Source organism: Vipera ursinii (assembly GCF_947247035.1).
Source record: "Vipera ursinii genome assembly, chromosome: 2".
In the NCBI taxonomy this organism is placed as follows: domain Eukaryota; kingdom Metazoa; phylum Chordata; class Lepidosauria; order Squamata; family Viperidae; genus Vipera; species Vipera ursinii.
Genome location: NC_139513.1, coordinates 120,985,589 through 121,011,632, shown reverse-complemented (window position 1 = coordinate 121,011,632; position 26,044 = coordinate 120,985,589). Strand labels below are relative to the sequence as shown.

At 39.8% G+C, this 26,044-nt stretch overlaps 2 protein-coding genes across 2 annotated transcripts in view; one reads left to right on the top strand and one right to left on the bottom strand.

The window, feature by feature from the left end:
* Positions 1-2,319: 2,319 nt before the first annotated feature.
* On the top strand, positions 2,320-9,004 carry OTOP3 (otopetrin 3; the record flags this gene model as incomplete). The annotated part of the gene is made up of 6 exons (XM_083353398.1): positions 2,320-2,695; positions 3,027-3,163; positions 3,787-3,845; positions 5,988-6,106; positions 7,031-7,962; positions 8,834-9,004. The coding sequence occupies 6 exons, from the start codon at positions 2,320-2,322 to the stop codon at positions 9,002-9,004; spliced, it is 1,794 nt and encodes a 597-aa protein (XP_083209524.1).
* Positions 9,005-9,621: 617 nt separating this feature from the next.
* Positions 9,622-26,044, bottom strand: part of HID1 (HID1 domain containing) — a 61,979-nt gene continuing 45,556 nt past the window's right edge. The window contains exons 18-19 of the mRNA XM_083352377.1: positions 17,317-17,475; positions 9,622-13,749 (exon numbers count right to left, since the gene is read on the bottom strand). Of these exons, the coding sequence (XP_083208503.1) occupies positions 13,686-13,749; positions 17,317-17,475 (223 nt within the window). The 3' untranslated portion in view covers positions 9,622-13,685. The remainder of the gene's footprint in view (positions 13,750-17,316; positions 17,476-26,044) is intronic.

Genomic DNA, 26,044 nt, shown 5'->3' with positions numbered 1-26,044 from the left:
CAGTGGCATTTACATCAGAGGAGGCCTCTAGCAGATTGCAAGGATAGGCTGCAATGCCCTTGGCAGAGTTTAGTAGTTTCTGTTCTGTTTCAAACACTTAGCAAAGAAAGCAAAAAAGCAAATGAAAAGTTTGGAATGAAAAAGAGGGAACCTAAACATGGTGGGAAATGGTTAAGGAGAAGTGGTAAGGCAAAATAGTCTGAAGGGAAAGATAACTCCGGATGGCTGGATATTTATTACCACTTTACTTTATTGAGAAGCAATAAAAAATGTTTTTTTTCACTGCCGCTTGTAACTGTCTTTCCAAATATGCTGGTATGACTTGCAACGAAATGACCATGAATGCTGCATTTGTATAGGTACTTTCCAATTGGGTATTGGTAAAAAGATAACATGTAAATTCCCCTACTGATGTGGAGAAGGATTAAAAGAATAGGGTATGTTTAGCCTTAAAAAAAGGCTAAGGGGAGACACACTAGTAGACTTCCAAGAAGGTATGGATTTATTCTTCGTAGTGTTGAGGGTAGAACACAAAACAGTGGAAATGAAAACCTCCAAATCCTTTTTCTCTTCAATAGATTGAGTTCAGGTATTATGCTAATTTATAGTCACTTTTTTCATGACTCCTTGATCCACAAGCAAAATAGAATCAAAAATCATAATTCATATTGTCTGTGTTCATACACTGTGTTCATCTGTAACATGCAATTTATTTGTGTGCAATAAATATTTAGCTAGTGTGATCCATAGGTTTTTTTTTAATCCCATTTTATATCCCGCCCTTTCTCCGAAGACTCAGGGCGGCTTACAATCTAAAGCACAAATCAATGTGCTTAGCAATAGCCTTCAATAGCCTGCTTATTAGGGCTTTCACACACACACCAGCGGCATTATTGCCCCCAACAATCTGGGTCCTCAACCTGAGCTATATATATATTCTCTACTATTGGTATTAAATCATAGTTTGTGCTTAATATCATGTAGAAAGTCATCTGCTACAACTTATTTAAAAATTATGGTTATAACAAATGGTTTAATAATGTTTGAATTCAGCCTATCAAACTTTGACTGAGAAAGTTCTCACATACTCAACTTTTTACAAAGTCAAAAGTTCCAGAATTGGACAAGCAGATGAGGCTGGTAGGCACTTTTTTTCTTCAAGTAAAGCCACATACCAGCCATAGCTTGAGGTGATTATGAAATGGTTGGTTTTGTACACATTTCAAGCATTCTTACTATTTCTTCACACATATGAGTAATTCAAGTTTTTGTTCCTGGGGGAAGCTTTTTGATCTCAATGACCATGACAGTGACCTCCTAATCCTATCTCAGTATGGGCACTTTAGGAAATTTGCAAACAGGTTTTGGACTCTTCGGGTTCATACTTCTTTCGGCAAAATATCAGCTTACTAGGAAACAAACTAGTGCTGTTGCTCCATAACTTGACATGTCAGAGTGCTATCTACCACTTCCGCTTACCTGTATCTCTTTTCTAGACAGGTGGGCATAGAACTCTAAGCAGAGCTCTGGACTTCACCTGCTTATCATGTCAATTTTCTCTACGAATGCTTCCAGTCTTTATAATTCCTTCCCACCCCAACCCTTCCAATTCCAGTTCAAGACAGTCAGTGATCAATCAATGTTGTTTCAACCACTTCAACCTTATTATTCCTTCTTGGTTTGCATCTATAACACACATCTCTTCCCCATCTTAAAAAATATTAGAATGTTTGCGTTCTCCATGTTTGTATTCCTCCTTTCTAGTCCAAACTGCTATTGACAAGGCACCTGTTTTGTATCCGGCCCTTTTTATGTAAAAATGTTTTGATAGCAGAATAATTAGGACCTGGAAGGCAGAACTGTCTCCTCTAACGAGGCAACGTCGGAGACCACATGAAATGATTCAAATGATTCACATTGATTCAATGCTGCTTCTGCAGCAAACAATACAGCTTCAGACAGAAATGATCCTCACTGGAGGATAGATCAGGATATTATACCAGAAATTATTGAAATGTTCAGCATGTATTGATTTATTTGATCTAGCTAGCCAACCATGCAGACACAATGAAATTTTCTCAATGACAGACCTTGGCACCTATTTGCTTTAATTAAACAAACTTACATATGCCCCATCTCCCCAAAAAATGGTGACACAAGGAACCTCGTCACTATCAAGGGAGGTCAACAGATGCCATGTTGGGTATTCAGGATCTACATCTAAGTCTTCAGTAAATCTCCCCTTTGTTTAATACCATAGATAAAGAATTCCAGAAGCAGTAACTTTATCAAGCAATTGTCATGGGCAGGAAAGAGATAATGGGAGAGGAACACCAACTTCAAGAAACTGGAGATGAATCGTTGAGTACACAGCCAGAGTCCTGGAAGATCCATTATGAGAAGTCGTGGCTCCACCAACATTGCTCATCATTGTTACCCCGTGACAAGCAGGCCCGGAAGACTGGGCAGCTCTTCTCTGGGCTTCTAGCCATGAATGTAGTGTTTCTTGGCAGTGCATTCCTATGTAGCATGATTTTCAACAAAGTAGCCATTACATTGAGAGATGTCTGGATTTTCCTGTCCATCCTCAAGATCCTATCGTTGAGCTGGATAGCATATTACTTACTGTTCACTAGAAGGAAACCATATGCCATCTTGTATCAGGACGCCCATGCGGGGGCTATTTGGATTAAAGGTAAGTATTGTTGCCCTATATCTTTCTCACAATACTGTAACTGATTATTTGTAACATTAAGGCAGAAGTGAGCAACCTTTTCAACCAAAGCTACACCTTATAGCTTCCAAACACTACCAGAAAGATATCTGGTGACACAGAAACATCACCCAGGGTACAGACCACACATTCAGCACCTTTTGTATAGATACTGTAGACTCTGGCAAAACTGAAAAATTATTTGCTTTATTTGATCTGCTTTTCACTTTCTAAATATGCTCTTTATGCATGTGATAAATATTGATAAATTTTATTGGTTTGTTGTTAACAAAACTTTTGTATGTCCATAAAGGGTCTTTAATATTGTTTGGAGCATGCAGCGTTGCCTTGCACAGTTTCCAGATTGGGTATGACATTATCTACATTCAGAGCGAATTGCAAATGGAAATCTTGTTCCCATCCATAGAAATACTCTTCATCTGCATTCAGGTAATAGACCTGCTTTACTATAGGTTCCTAAATAGAGTGTATAGAAAGGACAACCATTGAGGGGAAAGCATCTACACCTAACTCAGAAGACTAACTGAGCCGGATAGCTACTATGTGTATACAGCATGTGCTAGCATTGCCAATAAATGGCTTCACAGGAGATTGCAATGCCTTCATTTACGCGTCCTACAAAGAAGGAAAAGGTCAGGGCCCCCCGCCCAGGCATTGCTCCCTTATCCTTTTGCCTCCTGCTACTCCAGGATGCTCAATAGACATGGAGAGAATGGGACGTTGGGATTATTCTATCTGGAGATGAAGGATATAAAGCATATTTCTTATTAGCCAGGGTAACCAGTGCAATTCATGGTACGTGGTTGTAGCTCTGGTCCCATAAGCTCTAAACAAGCATCTCTGTAGAACAAATGGAGATCATGAGAAGTATCTCGTTGCTTAAGCCATGGCTATAGCATACTGAGAAATAGCTTTTCGTCTCTGCAATACTGTTTTTTCTTGACCAAGAATGCAAGACACCGAACCCTTTCCCTTACAAACTACTGTACACATTGTTGCATAGATGTGTTTCCATGCTTCACACCTAAGTTTACTCTCTGCTTTGCTTTCAGACTTACTTTATATGGTGTCATGCAAAAGACTGTACCCAGGTTCAGCACAATCTCACCAGGTAGGGAAATAGAAGCAGCAAAGAATAGACAGCTTTTCAGCAGATGGGAGCAATACCCTGTATGTTACTCTTTGCATTGACTAATAAAAAGTATATTTCATCTGTATTTATACAAATATTCTGAAGGAGAATACACACACACATACCGTATATGTTAAGTGTTTGTTAAGTATTTTAGAATACCTTGCTAGGCCCCAAACACGGGACAAATCTTATTGCCTGCTTCAGCCTAACCCAAGGCCATCCACAGGCTGTAGTCACACCAGTGACAGCTCGTATTTGTGTAAATTTTTGGATTGCTAACAAAGAATTAAAGGGAGACTAATATGGCCATTTCACATTCATTTGTTCTCATCAGTCAGCCATACCCTTCTGAGATTCGAACCTGGGCCGATTGCACATTAGGCAATTGTTCTAACCCAGACATGTCAAACACAAGGCCCGGGGGCCAGATCCGGCCCGCGAGGTGGTTTCATGTGGCCCGCAAAGCCATCCTGGAACCAGTGAGGGAACGGCCCCCACTGCCTTGGCCCTGGCCCAGAGACCCTCATATCTGTCCCACTCCTGCCCAGGCCTCCATAGGCAGCCTTGATGCGAACGACGTAGAGCTGGCCACGCCCACCCAGTAGGCCATACGTACTCTAGCCACGCCCACCCTGGCCATACCCACCCGGCCCCCTGAGGGCAACCGCAATGCTGATGCGGCCCTCAATGAAATTGAGTTTGACACCCCTGTTCTAACCCCTAGGCCACAGGCTCTTTCTCACTTTGTTAGCTGAGAGGCAAGGGAGATATGTGTTAAGTGTTTGTTAAGTATTTTAGAATACCTTGCTAGGCCCCAAATACACACACACACACACACACACACACACATCTGTTTCCTTGCTAGTTTACCTTAAGTGAACGCAGATATAAAATCTCAAAATTACATAAGAGAAAATGATAGATGAAACAGAAATCCAGACAGAACAAAAATGATTGTGTTTATATTACTATAGATTTCCATTGCTTTCTATCATTTTTGATGCGAGGCTGCTGCTAAGTCTCTGTCTTCTATCAAGATTACTAGGGGAAAAAGTTACAGGGTAACACATCATTCCCATCCCTATTGGAACTGAAAGTGTCATTCTAACTATTTTTATGAAATCTGTGATAAACCGAATAGGTTTAGTTCAGTGTTTTTCAAACCTGGCAACTTTTAAGATGTGTGGACTTCAGTTCCCAGAATTTGACAGCCAGCATCGGAATTCGGGGAGCTGAAGTCCACAATCTTAAACTTGCCAAGTTTGAGAAACACTACTTTATATTTTCTTCTTTTGCCATTCATACAAAACAGAAAAGAGACGAGTCTTTTTAGGTTGAGTACTGCCTTTCAAAATTTCTTCCACAACATGAAGTCTTAAGTCTTTATATTCTTTCCAATACAGCATAACGTTGGAAAGATATTATGTAATAATAATAATAATAATAATAATAATAATAATAATAATAATAATAATAATAATAATAATAATAATAATAATAATAAGCTGTTGTTCTACCCTGTTCTTCCGCAAGACCCTAAGAAAGGGATCCAGGGACTCTCCCATCTGAATCTGAAAACTGAATAGTTTGGAACCAATTTTTCCATGAGGGAGAAATGGCAAAAGAAAAACTGAGTAGGGAAATGGGCTAGATCAGGCCAGGGACTACGGAGAAAAAAATCCAGAAAAAAAAATCCCCCAACACTATCTGCTCCATTGTAAGACCCGTTCCCTTACTTTTTTTCTCTGCCTTGTGACCCAGAGTGGAACTGCTCTTGAGGGGTGGCAAAGAATTCCACAAATCTGGCACACACAAACACACACCATTTATTCTTATGATGATTATCTACAGCTCTCAGGATTGTCTCCATATTGAAAGGCAATCTTCTGGAGTGGGATGGTATTTTAGGTAAAACTGTATTCTCATTCTAACTCAGTTCCTTAATTCTTGTATAGCTGTCATTTGGAAGTCTCCAGTTCAGCTACTGATGTGCTGATTTTCATACTGCACAAGGTGTTCTGGAAAAAGAGAATATTCTGTAAATCAGTGTAATACAACTTGTTTCATAAAGATCAATGGAGAAGATTATTTTAAAAGTGTGTTTTCCTTCTTTGGCAGATGTGGGCTAATGCTGACCTTGGCCACTAACCTCCTGTTATGGTTTTTAGCAGTGGCCAATGATACAGTTCACAGACAAATTGAATCAGAATTTAACCAGTCTCTACAAAGATATAAAGGCAAGGGTCATTTTCTGTTGTAAATTAATTCCAACGAATTTGACATTTTCTTCCCATATGTATCCTAGAGCAAAGAATTCTATCCCACATATTTCAAAATCTGTCTTTATATTTCATGTTAAGTCACAATATGGGTTGATTTTGGCATAAGGGGTTGTTTCTATGGTTTATAAACCCTGGTCTTTGCCTTAATCTTTGCCACACCAAGATTAAGCAGGCTATGGCATATTCCCCCCCCCTCTGTGTGTGTGTGTGTGTGTGTGTGTGTGTGTGTGTGTGTGTGTGTGTGAGAGAGAGAGAGAGAGAGAGAGAGAGAGAGAGAGAGAGAGAGAGAGAGAGAGGGGCAGAGAGGCAGAGACAGAGACAGAGAAACAAACAGAAACAGACAGAGACAGAGACCAATCAGCAAGATGGAAGATGAAGAATTGGAATACAAGTTTTGCCTCTTTTGAACATGTGTGCAATGTGAGCGCACATTCAAATGGACTGGGCATTGCATGGCAGTGCTCCAGCCATCCCCTTGCTATTTTACATGCACACTTAATGGATGCTGCATAATAAATCCAGCCATTAGTACATAGGAAAGACATAATCTAAAGCTTCCTGATACTGATTCAAATTGGTAGCATGATAAACCAATGGATTACTTGGTGTATGCTGGACCTTCAAGTTCAGCATTTCACTACTCAACAGAAAAAAGACAACACCATACTCACCTACTGATTTAAACAAAATTCATAATCATTGTCAAGGATATGTTCTTCTGTCTTCTATGATAGTAGCACCAAAGTCTGAGAAAATTCCTTATTCAGCCTAGGTGTTTACATATTGTAACTTTATGCATTTTGTTCCAAGCAAATCTTGTGATCTGGAAATCTTGTATCTATCTTCTGCATAATCCTTCATTTTCCCTATCTTGCTCAGCTAATCTGACGTTCTCCTGCAAGGACTCAAACGAGACCGCCTGCAAGATCTTCCAAAAAGGATATATTTTGTTATATCCCTTCAATACAGAATATTGTTTGATTTGTTGCTCCATGCTGTATGTCATGTGGAAGAACGTGGGCCGGCGCATAACCCAGAGCCACATCTCTGGAATCCAGCCCAGATTCAAACTCCATGGCATCATCTGGGGGCCTTTGCTTGGTATCGCTGCAGTAATTATCGGTATTTGCACTTTCATGATCTATCAAATCCAAGTCACTAGTTCTTTCCCTACCCGTATGTCATTCATACTGTATTATTCCTACTACATTTGTTTATTGCCTGCAATGACTGTGGGGGCTTTGGTTGGAACTGTTGTCCATGCCTTAGAAGAAAGAGAGCTGGATACTCTGAAAAATCCAACCAGAAGCCTTGATATCATCCTGCTCATGGGAACAGCCTTAGGCCAAATCGCCATCTCGTATTTTTCCATTGTAGCCATTGTGGCCACCCACCCAATAAGCATGTTGAACAGCATCATTCTAGCCTATTCAATAAGCCTCATCATTCAACACATTTCCCAGAATATCTTCATCATTGAGGGCCTCCACAGGCAACCACTACTGATGAGTGAGGACTCTCAACTTGCCGCATATTCCACTCAAGGGCCTCCCTCCCCCCAAGTTCTTCCTCATGAAGATAGGGCTCTATCCCATCTCTGTGAAGAACCTGTCCCATCCCCTGCTGGTGAGGAGAGAGACAAAAGTGTGAGAGAAAAATGTGAAGATAGCTCCCCAAACCTGGATAACCTACAGACAAGACAGGAAAATCAGAGTGTTTCATGGACTTACATCCAGGCCTACAGGCATCTGAACTGGAAAAGAAGAGCTCTGAAGGAGATCTCCAGCTTCCTGATCATGTGCAATATCATTGTAAGTACTTATATAAATGACATAATTGAAAGTATAGCCTACTCTATACAAGGTACTAGAGATGACCTACTAAGTCCCCCTCCAGATGTTTTGAATGACTATTCTATTGAAATCTCTGGCCAATGGCATTGTGACCAAGTTTGGTTAAAAAGGTAGTCCAAAATATTTGGGGAACTCTAGCCCCTGCCATATGTTTTCAAGCACCATTGTCAACAATGACAAATTTGGCTAGACCAGGGATAGGCAACCTCGGCTCTTTTATGACTCATGGACTTCAACTCCCAGAATTCCTGAGTCAGCTATGCTGAATCAGGAATTCTGGGAGTTGAAGTCCATGAGTCATAAAAGAGCCGAGGTTGCCTACCCCTGGGCTAGACCTTAATATAAAGTGTGGATCAGCATCCATCAAAGGATCAGTGGTTTTTTTTCCCATCTGAGGTCACAATAACCTAGCACAGAAAACAGCGAAAGGCTTTGGGTATTATCACTTAAAAATATTAAGCAGGATTTCTATAATCCATAAAAAAATCCATAATGGATTTTTTGAGGCAAGAAAAATGGCTTAAGGACGCAGAATAAAAACGTGAGGAAAAGGAAAGTTACTAAGGGAAATGCTTGAACCATGGATTAGGCATGGAAATTGCATAGTGAACACAAATGAACAAAAACTTGTTCAGATTTTCTCTTTGTGTAGCACAAGAACCAAGGTTGTTAAGATTTTCACTCACCGGAAGTGGAGAAACTAGGAAATACTACCAAAAATTAAGATAAAATTCCCATGTTTTTAATAGTAAATGCACATATCCACATCCCACCAATCAGGGAACCACCTTTTTTCTAATCCTGCTCTATTTTTATATCCCCTTTCCAGCTGTGGATTATGCCATCATTTGGAGCACATCCAGTGTTTGAGAATGGAATAGAGAAATCATTTTATGGCTATTCCACCTGGTTTGCCATTGTCAACTTTGGGCTTCCGTTGGGTGTGTTCTACCGAATGCATTCTGTTGGTGATCTTCTGGAGGTGTATCGCTCTGCCTGAAGCAAATCTAAATTTTCTCACATTGCTGTTTTTATTCTGCTACAAATACGATTACGAAGACCAGTAATAAAATGTGTAAAATTATGAAAATTTCACATTAAGAGAGATTTGTGATATCATTTTGAATAATTCTTTAATCAGAAAAAATACTCTGATCTTGTCGGTAAGTGGTCCATTAATCATTGAAGGTTCATTTCTCCATAATAGCTCTTAATAGGATTGATTTGTTCTGTACACATTACTTACAAAATCTAATTACAGTGACGCTGAACAATTATTAACCTTAAGAATACAAGGCTAATGTCACGTTTGAAAGAGAGGTAAACTATGTTGAGAATGGCAATCCCTTCGGTAAAATGGTCACTTTTTATTACTGCATCAATCCTTGGATATGGCGGAATCACTGAGAAGAGACTAAGAAATGGAACACTTTTAAGTTAAGGACATTTCTATCAATGTCTTTTGAAATGGCATGAAAATAGCCCAAGTGTGGCACCTATTTACATCTATGATCAAAACAAAAAGATTGTGTCTATCATATGTATGTGACAATACAAAGCCGTTCTAGATATGTTTGTGACAACTGGCCTTATATTTTGCATCAGCGGAGGCAATAAAGCACAAAACAGAAAATGTAATATTTAGGAAGACTGAAACATAACTTTGATATAAAGCAGATAATAAGAAAATGTCTCAAGTGGATTTCTGATATACTTTGGAACAATTCAAACTTTATAACTTGTATCTGTAGCAATTTTTTTATTAAATGATAAAAAGTGTGAAAAGAGCAAGGCTCTCTCCTTACAAATCAACAAGCAACTTTGTTTAGGATTCCACACCACGCCAATAGTCTCATTTACACTTGGATAGTCTTGCCCTGCACTAGACAGCCATACTCAGATGATCCCCACACCATGATGAAATGATTGCTTCTTCCAAGGCTACCTTGTTAGACCAGGATCATACAAATTGTGAGTTAAGGCAGTTCAGGCATAGTCCTGTTTTCATTTTTTTATCTTGCACAACAAATATCTAAATAATTAAAACTGGAGCAGGAATAAATATATTAAAGCAGAGTAAAATATCAAGTTCAGGATTTGATCAGAAATACTAATTTAATTATTGAAAAATGCAGAAGCAGAACTGTGGGGAAACTTCCAACCTCTTAAAATGATAATTAGCTAAACTTTCCAGGTTTACTACATGTGCTCTAATTCAGGGGTCCCCAACCCCCGGTCCATGGACCGGCACCGGTCTGCAGCATGCTAGCAACCAGTCCACACAAACAAGCGAAGCCCCATCTGTGGGATGCAGGCAACATGCAAAACCATGCCCCCTCCGGTCCATGGAAAAACCTTTCTCCATGGAACCGGTCCCTGGTGCCCAAAAGCTTCAGGGCCACTACTCTAATTGCTGTGCTCAGAGTTCAGGATACAAAAAATCAGACTGCATTGAAAAGCCGCTTCTAGGTTATTATAGATGTTTGATTATATAAGGGATTAAAACTGATCCAAGCTTTGCGATCAATCTACCTTTTAGTGATAACTAAACCTTTCTCTTTGATAAAGGGTAACAGGTGGAAGTGTAAACATTTCTTATTTTATTGCTCTCCTGTAAAATAAATCATTTAAAAGTTACTAAGATAGAGTTCAGGGTTTGGCTTTCTCACAACTCTTACTTTAGAAAAATAAGCCAAAATAGGCTGCAGGAAGCTTATTCAGCTCCATTCAGAAAACGTCTGCTCCAGAGAGTCAGTTGGCCCAAACACCAAAGAACAAACGTTGTTAAGGGTTTGAATTTTGCATTTTGGCTGGTTTTGTTCTGTTTTGTATCAATTAAAGTTGCCAGAGGAAATAAGAGTCGAGTACGGTAAGTTAGCATTCTTAAAAAGTTGTCCCAGTCTTCCCAGGCTGAAAACCCAAGGTCCTATCAAAGGACCTTACTGAAAGTTGTTTTTTGAGGAAAAAGCATAGAAAGGTTTAGCGCTCTGGCAATAATGACTGGTGCAGTTTGGAGCAGATACATGAGCAGTGGCTCTTAGACCAACTGGTTACCCAGAATTTAAATATTTTTTCAAATTTTGAAAAAAGAAGTCTTACATTCCTCAGTCACAACAACTGGGAAATTGATGTCAATTTCCTTAAATTTCATGTTGCTTTGATGGTATGAGGGATGCGGTGGCTCAGTGGGTTAGGATGCTGAGCTTGTCGATCAGAAGGTCGGCAGTTTGGCGGGTCGAATCCCGAGTGCCACGTAGCAGAGTGAGCACCTGTTACTTGTCCCAGCTTCTGCCAACCTAGCAGTTCAAAAGGACGTAAAAATGAAAGTAGAAAAATAGGGACCACTATGGTGGGAAGGTAACAGCGTTCCGTGCGCCTTTGGCATCTAGTCATGCCGGCCACATGACCACCGAGATGTCCTCAGACAAGCGCTGGCTCTTCGGCTTTGAAACGGAGATGAGCACTGGCCCCTAGAGTCAGAAACGACTAGCACGCATGTGCGGGGGAACCTTTACCTTTACCTTGACGGTACATTTATTTTGTGCATTTTGATTCCACAACCTCTTCTAGAATCTGGGGTACAGTCCACCTATCCCCTTCTTCTCATTAGCAAATGTGCTAGTGTAAAATGAACAGTAAAATATTGATCCGAGAGCTCCTCTGCAGCCGTGCCTTTAATGGAAAGGTACATGTTGCAAAGAATGCCAAAGCATCATAAATCAAACAGTAACACAAATAAGCTAATAAACCTCTTGTGATATAGATAAATCCAGCTAAAGCGTTTAAGATAATTTTATCTCCATATGTGAAGTAAAGTTTATAGTGCAATTTTGATTCTTCAGGGAACAAAGAGCAGAGATGCAATTGTAAAGAAAAAAAAGTCAAGATAAATTCACAAAAAACCCACACATTAATATACAACAAAATGCCAGAGTGTCACAGAAATCTTCATACACACATATATGTGAGTGTTCATGTACACAGGTGAAAGACATGGATCAGTGTTTACTAACAAGAATCTTTACTTTGTAGTGAGATACAAATATGGTGCAATTGATCGGAACTTTAACTGGGCATTGCCAAAGACATTCAACGGAAAATATAACCTTCGTTCTTTCAATTGGCATAAATAAAAATTAAACAGCAGGTTTTTTTAATGAGCAGGACAAGAAATGACAAATGTCAAAGGGAAAAATGTCAAAAAGGAATAACAATGATCTTATTTATCCTTTCAGCAAACTAATCTCCAACAGCACCTAGTTAATATCTACAAATTGCTCACTTTATTGTAATAAAAACATGAAAAAATGTTCTTGAGCAGAAAAAACAAACTGCATTAGAATTAATTTTACAAGTTTAAGTTGCACTTTCCTTTGCCACAAGGTGACAATATTTGTTTAATGTCACGTATGAAAAAGACAAGATTTTATAAAAAGAAAGGGCTCTGCAAAACAGCCTCTCATATTTCAGATTATCTGGTTAGGGCTCAAATAAAAACTGGCAAGGAGGAGATAACATACTTGCCATCTTTAGTGTTGAGCAAAACACACACTAATATGCTGCTGAAAATTTATAAGCAGGAGAAATTGTTGTACATTAAATCAATTATAGTTTAATTAACCAACTTAGGATACAAACCACATTATGTGACTTTCTAGAGAATAAAACTCCATTCCAGCAGTCTGACTGCTCATTTCAATACATTAAAAAAAAACACCAAACAATAATTTCTAAATCCCTGAAAATAGCATATGCTCAAGCCGTTTCCTCATCTCTCAAAATGTCCCACAATATTTTTCCCAGAGACAATTCTTGCAATAAACACCAATTTTGAATTGTGAAATATATTCAAGACACATATCCATATTTAAAAGGAGTTCCTCTACAAGGTTAGGAAAACAAACAAAAATGGAATTTGAATGTTCCATTACAACATCAGGACAAAGAAATTACGCACATATTCATTGACAGGGGAAAGCGAACAAAACCAAAATGTTGTCCTGAAATAACATAAATAAGTAGACTGTTGGGTCAAGAGTCATCTCCTAAAGCAGGGGTCTTCAAACTTGGCCCTTTTATGACTTGTGGATTTCAACTCCCAGAATTCCTCAGCCAGGCACGCTGGCTGAGGAATTCTGGGAGTTGAAATCCACAAGTCATAAAAGGGCCAAGTTTGAAGACCCCTGTCCTAAAACAGTTGGGGGGCATGGGAACAGAGGATTGGAAAGGAAGGGCTGAGAGCCTACATTCTTTGGAAAAGAACCACAAAGCTACTTCCTGCAGTTGCGCTTCCTTCACTGGTCCACTTTCTAATTCTTTACATTCACTGTCTTTCTACATAAAGGCTGAATCTGACTAGGGAGTGAAAAGACGGTTTCTCTAGCTAGTCAAATTCAAAATTGCACCAAAAAGCATGGGGAAGGTTTGATAAGCTCTTGTTAGCTTTTCAGTTTGATTCCTAGCAATGGCCATTCCTTCAACAACTTTTCTTCGCACCTTTTCTTGGGGGTGGGCAAAGTTAGGAAGGGCTGCTGAGTTTTAAAAGTGGAAGGGAAATGGCTGTGATTGTCCTCTAGAAGCATGCAGGAGGCAGTGAAATGAAGAAAGAGCTGTGATGGACAAGCACACAGCAAGATCCTTGTTTCCAGTGTTTCTACTCAGCCGGAGGCAAGTTCCGTTCCTCAAACGCGCTGAATTTCGAACAGCTTTACATCTGTGTCATACCAGATAGGAGGATCCACGTTCCTAAAGAGAAACAGATATTCATTCCCTTGTACATAACATAAACGTCAGGGTGGAACCTGCAGCACTTTTTAACATGTGCAATCAGGCAAAATCAATAGACCCGGTGATATACTGAGGAAGAAGCATTTAATAGACAGCTATTTCTAATGACATTTTTATGCTATTTGAATTCTTCAAATTCATTTGTAATTTATATTTCTTAGCACTAATGTAGTCTTTAAAATGTATAATGTCCATGAGAGTAATCAGGCTTGAAAGCAGGAGACCACGAGTTCCAGTCCTGCCTTAGGCCTAAAAGGCAGCTGGGTGACTTAGGGCCAGTCACTCTCCTTCAGCCCAAGTTACCTCACAGGGATGATGTTGTGGGGAAAATGGAGGAAAGTGTGTTGGACATGTTCACCTCTTGAATTATTTGTGAAAATAATAAAGGCAGGATACAAATAAATAAAAAATAAATATAAGACAAATGTCCTGGATCAGACAAAACCTATCTTAATCCAGCATGTATGTGTTTCACTTTGAGAGCGGGCAACTAAATTTCATTTTTGATGTGTGCCGTTGTGCCACAGTAAAAAAATGACAATAAAGATTTTCTTATCATTCTGTTCTCACCCTCTCTTTCTTCCCAGGGCTAAGCAGATGGTTGTGTAATTGTTCTTGCATGCCTTCTTCAAGTTTATCTCCATATTCCTGAACATGTAACTCAGGGGTCTTCATACTTGGCAACTTTAAGACTTGTGGACTTCAACTCACAGAATTCCTCAGCCAGGAATTCTGGGAGTTGAAATCCACAAGTCTTAAAGTTGCCAAGTTTGAAGACCCCTGATGTAACTAATACTGTAAATGTCACCCTCCCATCACCTGAATGTCATTTACATGGGAGTTGATTTTTAAATTAGAAGACAGCAAAGATACCATACATGATTTTCTAACTAAGAAATCACCTATGATGGCATTCTAAAGCTCAATTTTGTTTTCAATTTAAATCTGTGCACTGATTTCAGCAAATACTACAAAAATAAATTAAAACAAAAACAAGATGGCAAAACAATCTAAGATTCAGGTTCAAAGCCAAATAAAATGAAGTAGGAACAAATTACATATTAATTGAATGGAACAATTCTGCACTTCAATGTACATCCGCTAATTAAATTCCAGCACAGATTGAGACTTTAGCCCAGACGAGAGAGGAAATAACCAGCATATAATTTCTCTTTCAGTTTAAATGCATTTAAATCCAATATTACAGGGCTGGTGAAAAACAGTTACCCTTTTTATTTTTAGTATCTAGTAATAATTTTAAACCTTTGTTTTGACAGGTTGTCCTGTTCTTGCAACCATTCTTCTAGTGACAGTTCAAAGCTACAATGGTGCTGAAAAAAAATGACATGACCTTTTTTTACACTTACAATTGTTGCAGCATCTCTATGGTCACATGATCAAAATTCAGACACTTGGCAACTGGCTCATATTTATGACAGTTGCAGTGTCCCGGGGTCAACTTTTGCAACCTTCTGACAAGCAAAGTCACTGAGGAAGCCAAATTTACTTAACAACTGTGTTACTAACTTAAAAACTGCAGTGATTCACTTAACAACCGCGGCAAGAAAGGTTGCATACTGAGGCAAAGCTCACTTAACAGTTGTCTTACATGGAGACCGCTTCTGGACTTTGTGCTTGAGGTGGAAAAAAATGAAACTTTGATTCTGGGTTTCACTGATTAGATTGATTTGTTGTTACAGAAATGGCTAGTTTTTACTATTGTGAAAAAGTAAAACGTTGAGGCTCAACGTTAATGCTTCATTCCACTGCAACAGGGGAAGTCAAAAAGTCAATCTCTTTTTTTTTCTTTTTCCTCCCTTTCCCTCCCTTTCTTCTCCCTTTTTCCTCCCCATTGTGTCCTACTATTTGCTTTGTATTTTGTATTTTACTGTACAACTTAATAAAATGTTATTTTTAAAAAATTGTCTTACTTAGCAATGGAAATGTTGGGCTTAATTGTGGTTGTAAATTGAGGACTAACTGTATTTTCTTTTTCAAGGGTTCAGATCCTAATTCATTTCGGCATCAAATGCATTTAACTTCAGTGAGTAAAAAAAGTTTGGCCACTTTTTACAAAACATCAACTTTAGTTTATTAAAAAAGAAATGTCACTCCTTATACAGCAGGGGTCTTCAAACTTGGCCCTTTTATGACTTGTGGACTTCAACTCCCAGAATTCCTCAGCCAAGCACGCTGGCTGAGGAATTCTGGCAGTTGAAGTCCACAAGTCATAAAAGGGCCAAGTTTGAAGACCCCTGCTATACAGAATCTGAACACATTAGAACAGGCATGTCAAACTCGAGGCCTGCGGGCCAGATTTGGCCTGTGATGTGTTTAGAACTGGCTCACAAGCAGACTAGTAGGAGGAGATCATTGAGTATGTAACGGTGTGTGTGTGTGTTGCTGAAGTGACAGCAGCTCCAGACAGGCCTGGGAGACAGTCACCTGGAGCTGCGGTGTTGCTGGGGCTCTGCTGAGGCCCTGGGATCGGCATACATGGCTCTCGCTGTTCGGGGCTTCCAGTAGCCTCAGGGATGCCAGCAGCCGCACACAATCTTTGGGGGAAGAGTCAGCTGGAGCTGTGGGGTTGCCAAGGCTTGGCAGGGACTCCAGAATCAGCACAAGCAGCTCCAGCTGATGAGTGCTGCATGAAAAGGCCAGCCAGGCAGTGAGTGAACACATGGGGGAGGTGAGGATGCAAAAGGAGGGGTTTTGGTGGGAAGGAGGAGTGAGGGGGGAGAGAAGGTGATACAGAGGAGAGGAGAGATGTCAGTGGAGCAAGCCTCAGGGAGAAAAGGGGATAGGAGAGGAGAGGCTTCTGTGGGCCAAGCCTGCAGGGGTGTCAAACTCAATTTCATTGAGGGCCGCATCAGCATTGCGGTTGCCCTCAGGGGGCCGGGTGGATATGGCCAGGGTGGGCGTGGCCTACTGGGTGGGCGTGGCTAGAGTGCGTAAGGCCTACTGGGTGGGCATGGCCAGCTCTACATTGTTCGCATCAAGGGTGCCTATGGGGGCCTGGGCAGGAGTGGGACAGATCTGAGGGTCTCTGGCAGAAGGAGGGTCTCTGGGCCAGGGCCAAGGCAGTGGGGGCCGTTCCCTCACTGTTTCCAGGATGGCTTCGTGGGCCGCATGAAAGCACTTCGCGGGCCGGATCTGGCCCCCGGGCCTTGTGTTTGACATGTCTGCCTTAGGGAGAGAAGTGGACAGCAACTGGCCCTTTGAGGGCAATCATAATGCTAATGTGGCCCTCAGTAAAATTGAGTTTGACACCCCTGCATTAGAATCACAGAATTTGAAGAAAAAGTAATATATATTGTATATTATATAAATCAGCAGCACAAAAGTAATACAAATTAAATTCAGTGAATTAACTGCATCTTTCTAGTTTCAGGGTATCCTGTGAATCTAACCACTGAATTTAAAGACCACGCTAAGCCCAGACTAATACTTCCGGCTCAAAGAATGTTCTCATTCAGCATGCTAATGACAAGTAAGATGAAATTGGATAGAATCCTGCTAGCTTACCTCAGATATATAACTCCCCACATGTAAGTGCGGAACCACATAGCAGTACCAGAATTAGCCTGGTATTTGCGGATCAGGATGGGATGAGGGACAGGAAGGAGCCCCACCAATGTGCCATGTTGCAAGAATTTCAGGATCTCAGATTCATCTGTAAGGCCCCTGCAGACAGTGGGAACAGATTTACCTATACAATGCATTGCATTCTCTCTTAATGCAAATTACAAATAACTGGACATGCAGGTTTAGAGAAACACAAGAAAACTTACAGCAGAACAAGACCTAGTGGTGCATCAAGTCTGCCCTTTGAAGGTTTTTTTAAAAATTTGTGTTTATTTAATTTTTGATGGACATGTGTTTATCTCAAGCATGTTTAAACTTAGTTACTGTTGACTGACCCATATTTTAATCATCACCATGCTTCAGTATTCTTCTGGACCACCTTCAAAGACATGAAGCACCTTTTACTGGTAATTCCACTCCTTGAGTGGGCACTTCTAGTCAACAGTCATTAAGGGAGAAATAGTTGAGCATATAGTTGTCCAATAGGACTCAGGGCCTTTTCCCCATGCTAGTTAACACAGAGGGGTGGTGGGGGAATACCATAGCCTGCTTAATCTTGGTGTGGAGAGAGAGAGTATATAGTGCATAGCGTATAATAACCAGGTACAGTTTTCAGTTGGTGTGGGATGAGGTTACTAGGTGGATATTCAGCTATATGTTGTCTTCCAAGCTGGGGCAGCAATGCTACAGAAGTCTGGATGTTGTTAAGAGCAAAATGTCTTCAAATTAACTACTAGCAAGATAGAGTCACCATTCATTTACCGTATTTTTTGGACCATAAGACGCACTTTTTCCCCAAAAAAAGTGGGAGGGAAAACGAGGGTACGTCTTATGGTCCGAAGGTATGGTACCCCAGATTCTGCTCCTCCCCCATCACTCCGCTGGGAGGCTGAGACACCGGATTTTATCCACGGACCAGAGGAGAACACCGCTGATCAGATGGGAGGCTGGGATTCCAGATCCGATGCCACCAGCCAGCTGGAAGTCCCGGCGGGTGGCCCTGACACCGCCGAACAACCGGGAGCATCGGCAACCTTCTCTGGGGGCTGCCAGTCAGCTGGGAGCCCGGGGCTTGACGGCCGCTCCTGCTCAAAAGCACCAGCACTCCCAGGTGACTGGCGGCCATGAGAGAAGTTTGCCGATGCTCCCAGCTGTTCGGCGGCAGCGGGGCCACCCGCTGGGACTTCCAGCTGGCCGGTGGCGTCGGATCCGGACTCCCAGTCTCCCACCTGATTAGCGGTGTTCTCCTCTGGTCCGTGGCTGAAATCCGGAGTCTCAGCAGGCAGGAGCCCAGGATCAGCATTTCTGAATGGGATTTCTAAGTGTGACTCAGCTGATCCCAGGCTCCTGCCCAGCTTACTTGCTTGCGGAAAAGAGGCTGCTTGCTAAGTGAGCCCAGGATCAGCTGAGTCGTGCTGAGAAACCCCACTCAGAAACGCTGATCCCGGACTGCTGCCCAGCTCATTTAGCAAGCAGCCTCTTTTCCGCAAGCAAGTGAGCCAGGCAGGAGCCCAGGCAACACCGGCGCTTGCGGCTTTCCTCAGCACAGACCTGAGGGCTGCTTCGTTCCCACTCGTCCTCTCACAGGACCTGGGCTGCCTGCACTGGTGAGAAACGCAGCACTTCTTTTTCTGCAGCGGTGAAGCGCAGGCGTCACTTGGGAAAGACTCCGCGAGACGTGCCTTTGTAGCACGTTTCCCCTTCTTTTATATATCGGAGGTTTGAAAGGCAAGCTGCTCCCAGGGCATAAAAGTAAAATCCAAATTCTTGTTTTCCTGCTCTAAAAACTGGGTGCGTCTTATGGTCAGGTGCGTCTTATGGTCCAAAAAATACGGTATATACATTTGGGCTGCCCAGATACAATGTTTCCAGTGATAGTATGACTTGTAAGTTCTCCTCAACGCTAAAACAGAAGATGATGGCCCCACTGCCAAGCTTAGGCTGGAGCACCAGTTCCAATGGCTAAACAAGTCCCAAAAACAAGTACTCATTCACTTATCACTGCATTCCTCAACTGCTTTAATTGGTACAGAATGTAGTAGCCTGTACTGCAGAATGCTGATAGGTGAACCTCAACATTGCAATGTAATGCCTATTCTTGCCCCACTACATTGGTTACTGGTAACCTTCCAGGCCCGATGTAAAGTGCTATAAAACTCTTTATAGTGTAACTCTGGGTTGTATGAGGGACCAGGTTCTCCAAAGTGCTTCTGAACTTCTACAGAGGTCCTACTCCATGATCCATTCTATCCATAGGTAAGGAAGGAGGCTGTTGATTAGAAGCTATTTTAATCCATGCCTTTGAAGACCCTCTCCCCAGGTATATGCCTAGCCCTATTCCCTCCCCAACAGAATTTATATGCACTGAAATATGGTTTTAAAATAGTGAGAGCAACTAAATGAAAATATTGAGAACCAGAGTAATGTAGTGGTTAAGGTTAAAGTTAAGGTGTACTAATTGCAGGGAGACCAAGGTCTATGCCTTCTTTTAGCATAGAAGCTGGCTGGGTGATTTCAGACCAGCCTTTCTTTCCTGACACTAGATTGGGAAAAACCACCCACCCATGCTAAATCAGCATGGTAGATTATGGCCCACAATCTTCAACAAGGAGGCCTTTATCTTACAGTGGATTGACTGAGACTGGGGAAGAGCACCAGGAGGGAAGATTCTACGCTGTTCATTTTCTTTTTCTTTTTTTCATTCTTTGCCTCGTGCTATTATTGTTGGCATTTGTCACTGGATGCTTTATTTTGAATAATGTTAATGAATAGAAAACAAAAGAAGAAGTACAGAAACATCCTATGTAAAATCTTTGACTTGACTCCATTAGTAATCAATGTTACCTTGAAGAACTATGAAATCGCAGTGCGGTAGTAAAATTTCTAATTTTTAATTTAGTGGCAGTGGCCAAACACTCTGTTGCTATTGGCTTGAGATTCTGGAAAATATTCTAACATTTGTTCAGTGGAAAGCAGGCTATTTAATGGTCAGAAACACTCAACTACCAACACTTGAATGTGCAAGGGCCAAGATCTCAAGTAGATGCTGCCATCCAGTGGTCAGAAGTAACAATGAACCAAATATCCTGTCTAAAGGTTTCCCCTATCGAGTTGTGATCAATGCAAGGGACCAGTGCTAATTTCCGATTCTTAGCCTAGGAAGCCTGCATCGTTTGAGAGATGTTTCCATCATCATGTAACCAGCATGAAAACATGGAATGCAGTAATCTTTCCTGCCAAAGCGGTACCTATTTATCTACTCGCATTTGCATGCTTTCAAACTGCTAGGTTGTCAGGAGCTGGGGCAAGTAACAGTAGTTCACCCCATTGCACGGTGTTCAGGTCTCAAATCCAGGCTGTTGGCTTTCCAGCTGACAAGCTCAGCGTCTTAACCTCTGAGCCCCTATCCTGTCCTACAGCAGGAAATAATTTCACTAAGAATGTGAAGGAGCCAAAAATCAAGATTTTAGATGGCACCTGTGGTGTATGTTCTCACCAATGTATTTCCAAAGAGGGATCCTAGGGACTGAATTAATCTCTAAGCCTTTGTAGTGCTACAACTGCCATTTTTATAGAGCCCAGAAATTTGGGCATTCTTCAGCAGTCCTCCATGACAGGAAAGACTTGCAGGACAACTACACTTGGTATATTCAGGTCATACGAGGCAACTATAAGATGTGGTTCCTGGTATTAAAGAAATATTTGCTTCAATCCACATCGCTGGCATTTTAGCTTCTATTAAAAGTCCATTACAAACATCTTTCAACGGATCACTTAGTATCTCTTGCAAACTTTTGTATAGTTCTGCCGGACGTCCATCTGGGCCAGGAGCTTTACCATTTTTTTGTCTCTTTATAGCCTCTGTTATTTCCATCATTGTAACTCCTTTGTCTAACATATTTTTAAATGTCTCTGAAATCTTCGGAAGATTACTATTTTCTAAATATTTTACAATCTTCTCTCTTGGAATCTCCTTGTTATCATATAAGTCTTTATAAAATTCTTTAACTATCTTTTTTATTTCTTCATTTTTATATTGTAAATAACCTTTCTCATCCAGCAAATTATATATCATTTTTTTTCTGTTTTTTAAGTTTATAAGCTAACCATCTTCCCGGTTTGTTGGCGTTTTCAAAAAAAATTTGCTTCGCTCTTTTAATCTGTTCTGCCATTTTTTCTGAGTCTATCAAGTTTAGTTTATGTTTTATCATATCCATATCACTTTTTAAAGTCTTTTTTGGGGGATTCTTTTGCAATTTAATTCTAATTTTCCAAATTCCTCTCTTAGTAATGTATATTGCTGTTTTCTCTGTTTATTTTTCTTTGCCATATACAATATTGCTATACCTCTAAAATATGCTTTAGCTGTGTCCCATAAATTTTGTATCTTAATATCTTCTTTATTTTCTTTAAAAAAATCCATTTCTTTTTTTGTTAATTCTATAAATTCTTTTTCTTTTAATATAGAACGATTTAAAGTCCATCTTAGCCTTTTTTGTATCTCTTTCCAAGTCATTTTCAAAGGGTTATGATCTGCCCATGTACCTATTTCTATTTCAATGTCCTGCACATTCATTCTCAGATCCGTGGTCATCCAAATCATATCAATTCTTGACCAGGATTTCTGGCTATTTGAGTAAAAAGTATATTGTAATTTTTGTGGATTTATTTCCCTCCAAAAAATCTTGAATTCCAATTTCCTCCGCCATATCAAAAAATGTCTTAGATAGTCTTCCTCTACCATTTTTCTTTATTTTGTTACTTTTGTAGTCAATTTTTCCATCTATTATTGCATTAAAGTCTCCTAGTAAACAAATATTTTGATACTCCATTTCTATTATTTTTTGTCCTGATTGTTATTCGGTGTGTATATTGCCACTAATAATATTTGTTTTTGATGCAGATAAATCTCTACCACTAATATTCTTCCTTCTTCTTCTGAATACACCATTTTCGAATTTATTGTCTCTTTAATATATAGAGCTACTCCTCTTTTTTTTGTGCCGATGCATAATAAAGTTTTCCAATTTTTGGATATTCCAATAGTTTACAATGTTGTGCTTTTATATGCATTTCTTGCAAACAAATTATGTCCAAATTTAGTTTCCATAATTTCCTAAAAATCTTGTTTCTTTTAATTGGAGAATTCAATCCATTTATATTTACTGAAAAAATTCCACTTTCTTTATCCATTTCCATTACTTATATTTTGATCTAACCGATCTGGTAGTTCTTTGTTCTCTAGCAGGTCTTTCATCTTCCCCCTTTTGAAGACCTTCCTTTTTCTGTTCATTTGTGCAGTTGCTCCTTGGATCTCCTCCTCTGTTTGTATCTGTTCTTTACTTTCTTCTTGACCTCTTTTTACTCCTTCATCCAGAGTTGATCTATTCTTCTCCTCAAAGTCTTCTGCTTTCCAAATTGAATCAAGTCTGTATCTTGTATTGTTCCAGTTTATTAAGATGCCTTCTGGTATCAGCCATCTAAAATTTATGCCATTAGCCATGAGTTTCGTGGTCAAAAAATGGTATTGTCTTCGTGAATCTCTAACTCTCTTGGGTATCAAAACAGATACCACAAGACCACAATTTCTTTATTTTTATATTGTATTGGTTCATCTCTTACTTTTTGTAATATTTCATCTCTTATTGACTTCCTTACAAACCATACATGTACTTCTCTTGGTAATTTATTTCTTCTTGCATAACTTGAATTGAAACGAAAAGCCCCATCCAGCTCAAGTTGAATTTCCGATCTGTTTATTTTCAGAGCGTCCTCCAGGATATCAATAATGACCTCTTCTATGTTTTCTGCTCTGTCCTCAGGAATATTTTGGAATCTCAAATAATGCTCCACATTTGCCATCTCCAAAATCTTAATTTCATTGTCTAACTTTTCATTTTCTTGCAATAAAATTTCTTATCTTTTTGTCATTATCACCTGTTTTTTCTTCAATCTTATTTATCTTCTGTTGGTTTTGTAACATCATTTGATTTTGAGATTCCAATTTCCCCTTTATATCTATCATTTCTTCATTTAACTTCTCCAATGTTGCTTGTGTAATTTTATGACTCCCTTGTGTCTCCAAGCGATGTTTCTCCACCATCTCTTGATTCTTCAACATAAGATCCTGAATAAATTTTAATGAGGTCTGTGTTTCACTTTGAACTGTAGTCTTTTCCCTTTGCAACATAGCTTCAATGGATCCCTGTGTTGTAGGACTGGATTGGCCAACTGAGGGTGCAGAGGAAGTTTTTTTCATAAGTCTAGTAATATTAGATGAAGTCATTTTGAAGTTTACAGTCTGTAGCAAAAACAATGTCTGTTTAAAGTTATTCAAGTTAAACAAAAGTAGCTTAAAGTCTCAGTCTCATAACAAAGCAACTTTATCTTATTGCAGGTGTTCTTTCCAAGGTCACGCAATCAACAGAGGGAATTACAAAAATTCATTCTTCTTCTCTTTTTCCACCACTAGATGTCCTCCTTAGTTTATTTATCAATGTCCACTATTTTAAACGAAGAATCAATGTCCTATATTTTAAACAGAGAATCTCTTTTACCCCAAGTAATTACCCGCCGCTCATAAATCTTCTGGGGGTCTTTGCCTTCCAGCTCTTATCATCAGGGATTCAACATTAATAATCTTCTAAGAGAACGAAATGAAATGATCTGCTCACCCAGATTCAACACGCTGTTGGAGTTCCTCTGAATTGTGATTCTCTTCTTCCCATTGGAGACGTCTATGGCTGACGATAAAAAACAGCCTTTTATCTTCGTTTAGCAGAGGGTCTTACAGTTCGCTCTGATTGGGCGCTCCCTGATCTGAGCTCCTGAAGTGCTCCGCCTCTTCAAAGCAACTTTCGACCCTTTAAGGGTCGTTAGATGAAGAAAAAATGTGGTTCCTAGGGCAGGTACTCCAATCTCAGTTTCTATGGAAGATCATGATTAGCTAATGAACCTTTAGGGCAAGCTACAGCTTCAAACCAAGAAATCATTTCCTCATTGCTGCTCTCATTAAACTGATAGTGTATTGCACTGAGTATTCATATGTATGAATGTTCCTTTTCCCACAGAAAAACTGAGGAAAACAAAGTTTGGTAGAATAAGGAAATAATGAAATAGAGAAATATTAGGCTGCATATGAATAAGAGGTGTGATGGAATGTGCACTTGTCGCAGCAACAGCAGGGGAGGATTTTGTCAACTAAGAGTGTTCCCACAAAAAGACCCGGCTCAAAAGACTGTGCAGTTCCAAGCTGGAGGGGGGAAGAGGAAAACAATTCAGGGTAGCCATACCCTATAATCTTTCAGGATATATCTAGGAGCTTATAAAGTTATAGCTTTACTTTGGCAAGATTATGTCTATTAGGTGTAAGCAAACAAAGGACTGGACTTTTTGGAATACAGGTTAGAGTGCATTTTGTATTGCAACAACTACAGAATTATTCAGCCTGTAGATGGCAGTGTTCTGTTAGCATCTACAGTTATAATTTCTAACAGGACTCAATTGGATTTTACTGTCGTTTCTGGGCTTGGGACTGACAAGAAGAGAGAGATGGTTCTATTTGGGGTGAAGAAAGGGAATGGAAGTGGGCTGAGTTAAAGGTCTTGGTTATATGATCCCCACTTTCCTGAATGAGCAGTGATTAATCTGTTGTCCAAATGTCTCCTCACACTAAAATGGAAACAATACTGTTCCTAGCATACTTTTTAAAAATAAAACCTTGATGTTTTGGAGAGTACTGCCTGAACATACATAATTGTGCAGACAGCCATAAGAATAAAGATCATAAAAAACATCAACTAATGTTAAGATCATAAGCATGACCTATGATCCAAAGCCCTCAATGTCTTTAATTAGTAGGATGTAGGCAATGTTAACTGGCAAGTTAGATACAGATTAAATATCAAAGACTGCTTTGAATAGCATAAGTGTCTTTGGAGTTCAAATTGGGTTTTGTTGTAACAAAATGTACAACATTTTGGGTACATGTCAAAATGTACCCAAATTAACCAGCACTATTCTTAGAAATAAAATGTAATATTGCATGGAGGACAGGTGCAATAAAGACTAGTGACACAATTTGTATTTTTTCTATCTTACAAAAAAGCAGTATGTGAAAGCCTCAATTGACCAAAGCCATGATGGGCAGCATGTATGGCATATCCAGCAATGTCTATGGCACATGAAAATCACAACTTGGAAGAGCAGACGAGTGAATCCTAATGAGTAAATAAAAGAATTGGAAAAATGTGTTTGTGAAAAGAAGAGAAAGTGGAACGATATAATAGATTTGAAAGAAGGCAGTCTGATACTGTGGTGTGGAATTGATGAATATATGCAAGGAAGCAAAGGTATAGGTTTAATAATGAATGAAAGAGATCGTTTTTGCCTGAAAGTCTGAATTGGCATCATCATCATCTGCATTACTATGGGAAAGTATCAAACTACAAGTCAATAGTTGGCAATAATTGCACATTACACTCCAGTGAATGGTGACAATGGGACAACTAGAGATTAAGTTGGGGAACAGATTTGCAACATTCTCAGTAAATTAGACCTAAAGGAAAAATATTCTGCTAAGTGAGAGAAAAAGCAGGAAAGGTGAATGGGCCATTCAAAGAGATAAGAAAAAAAATAAGAAAAAGATCTGCATGTTTTATGTACATGG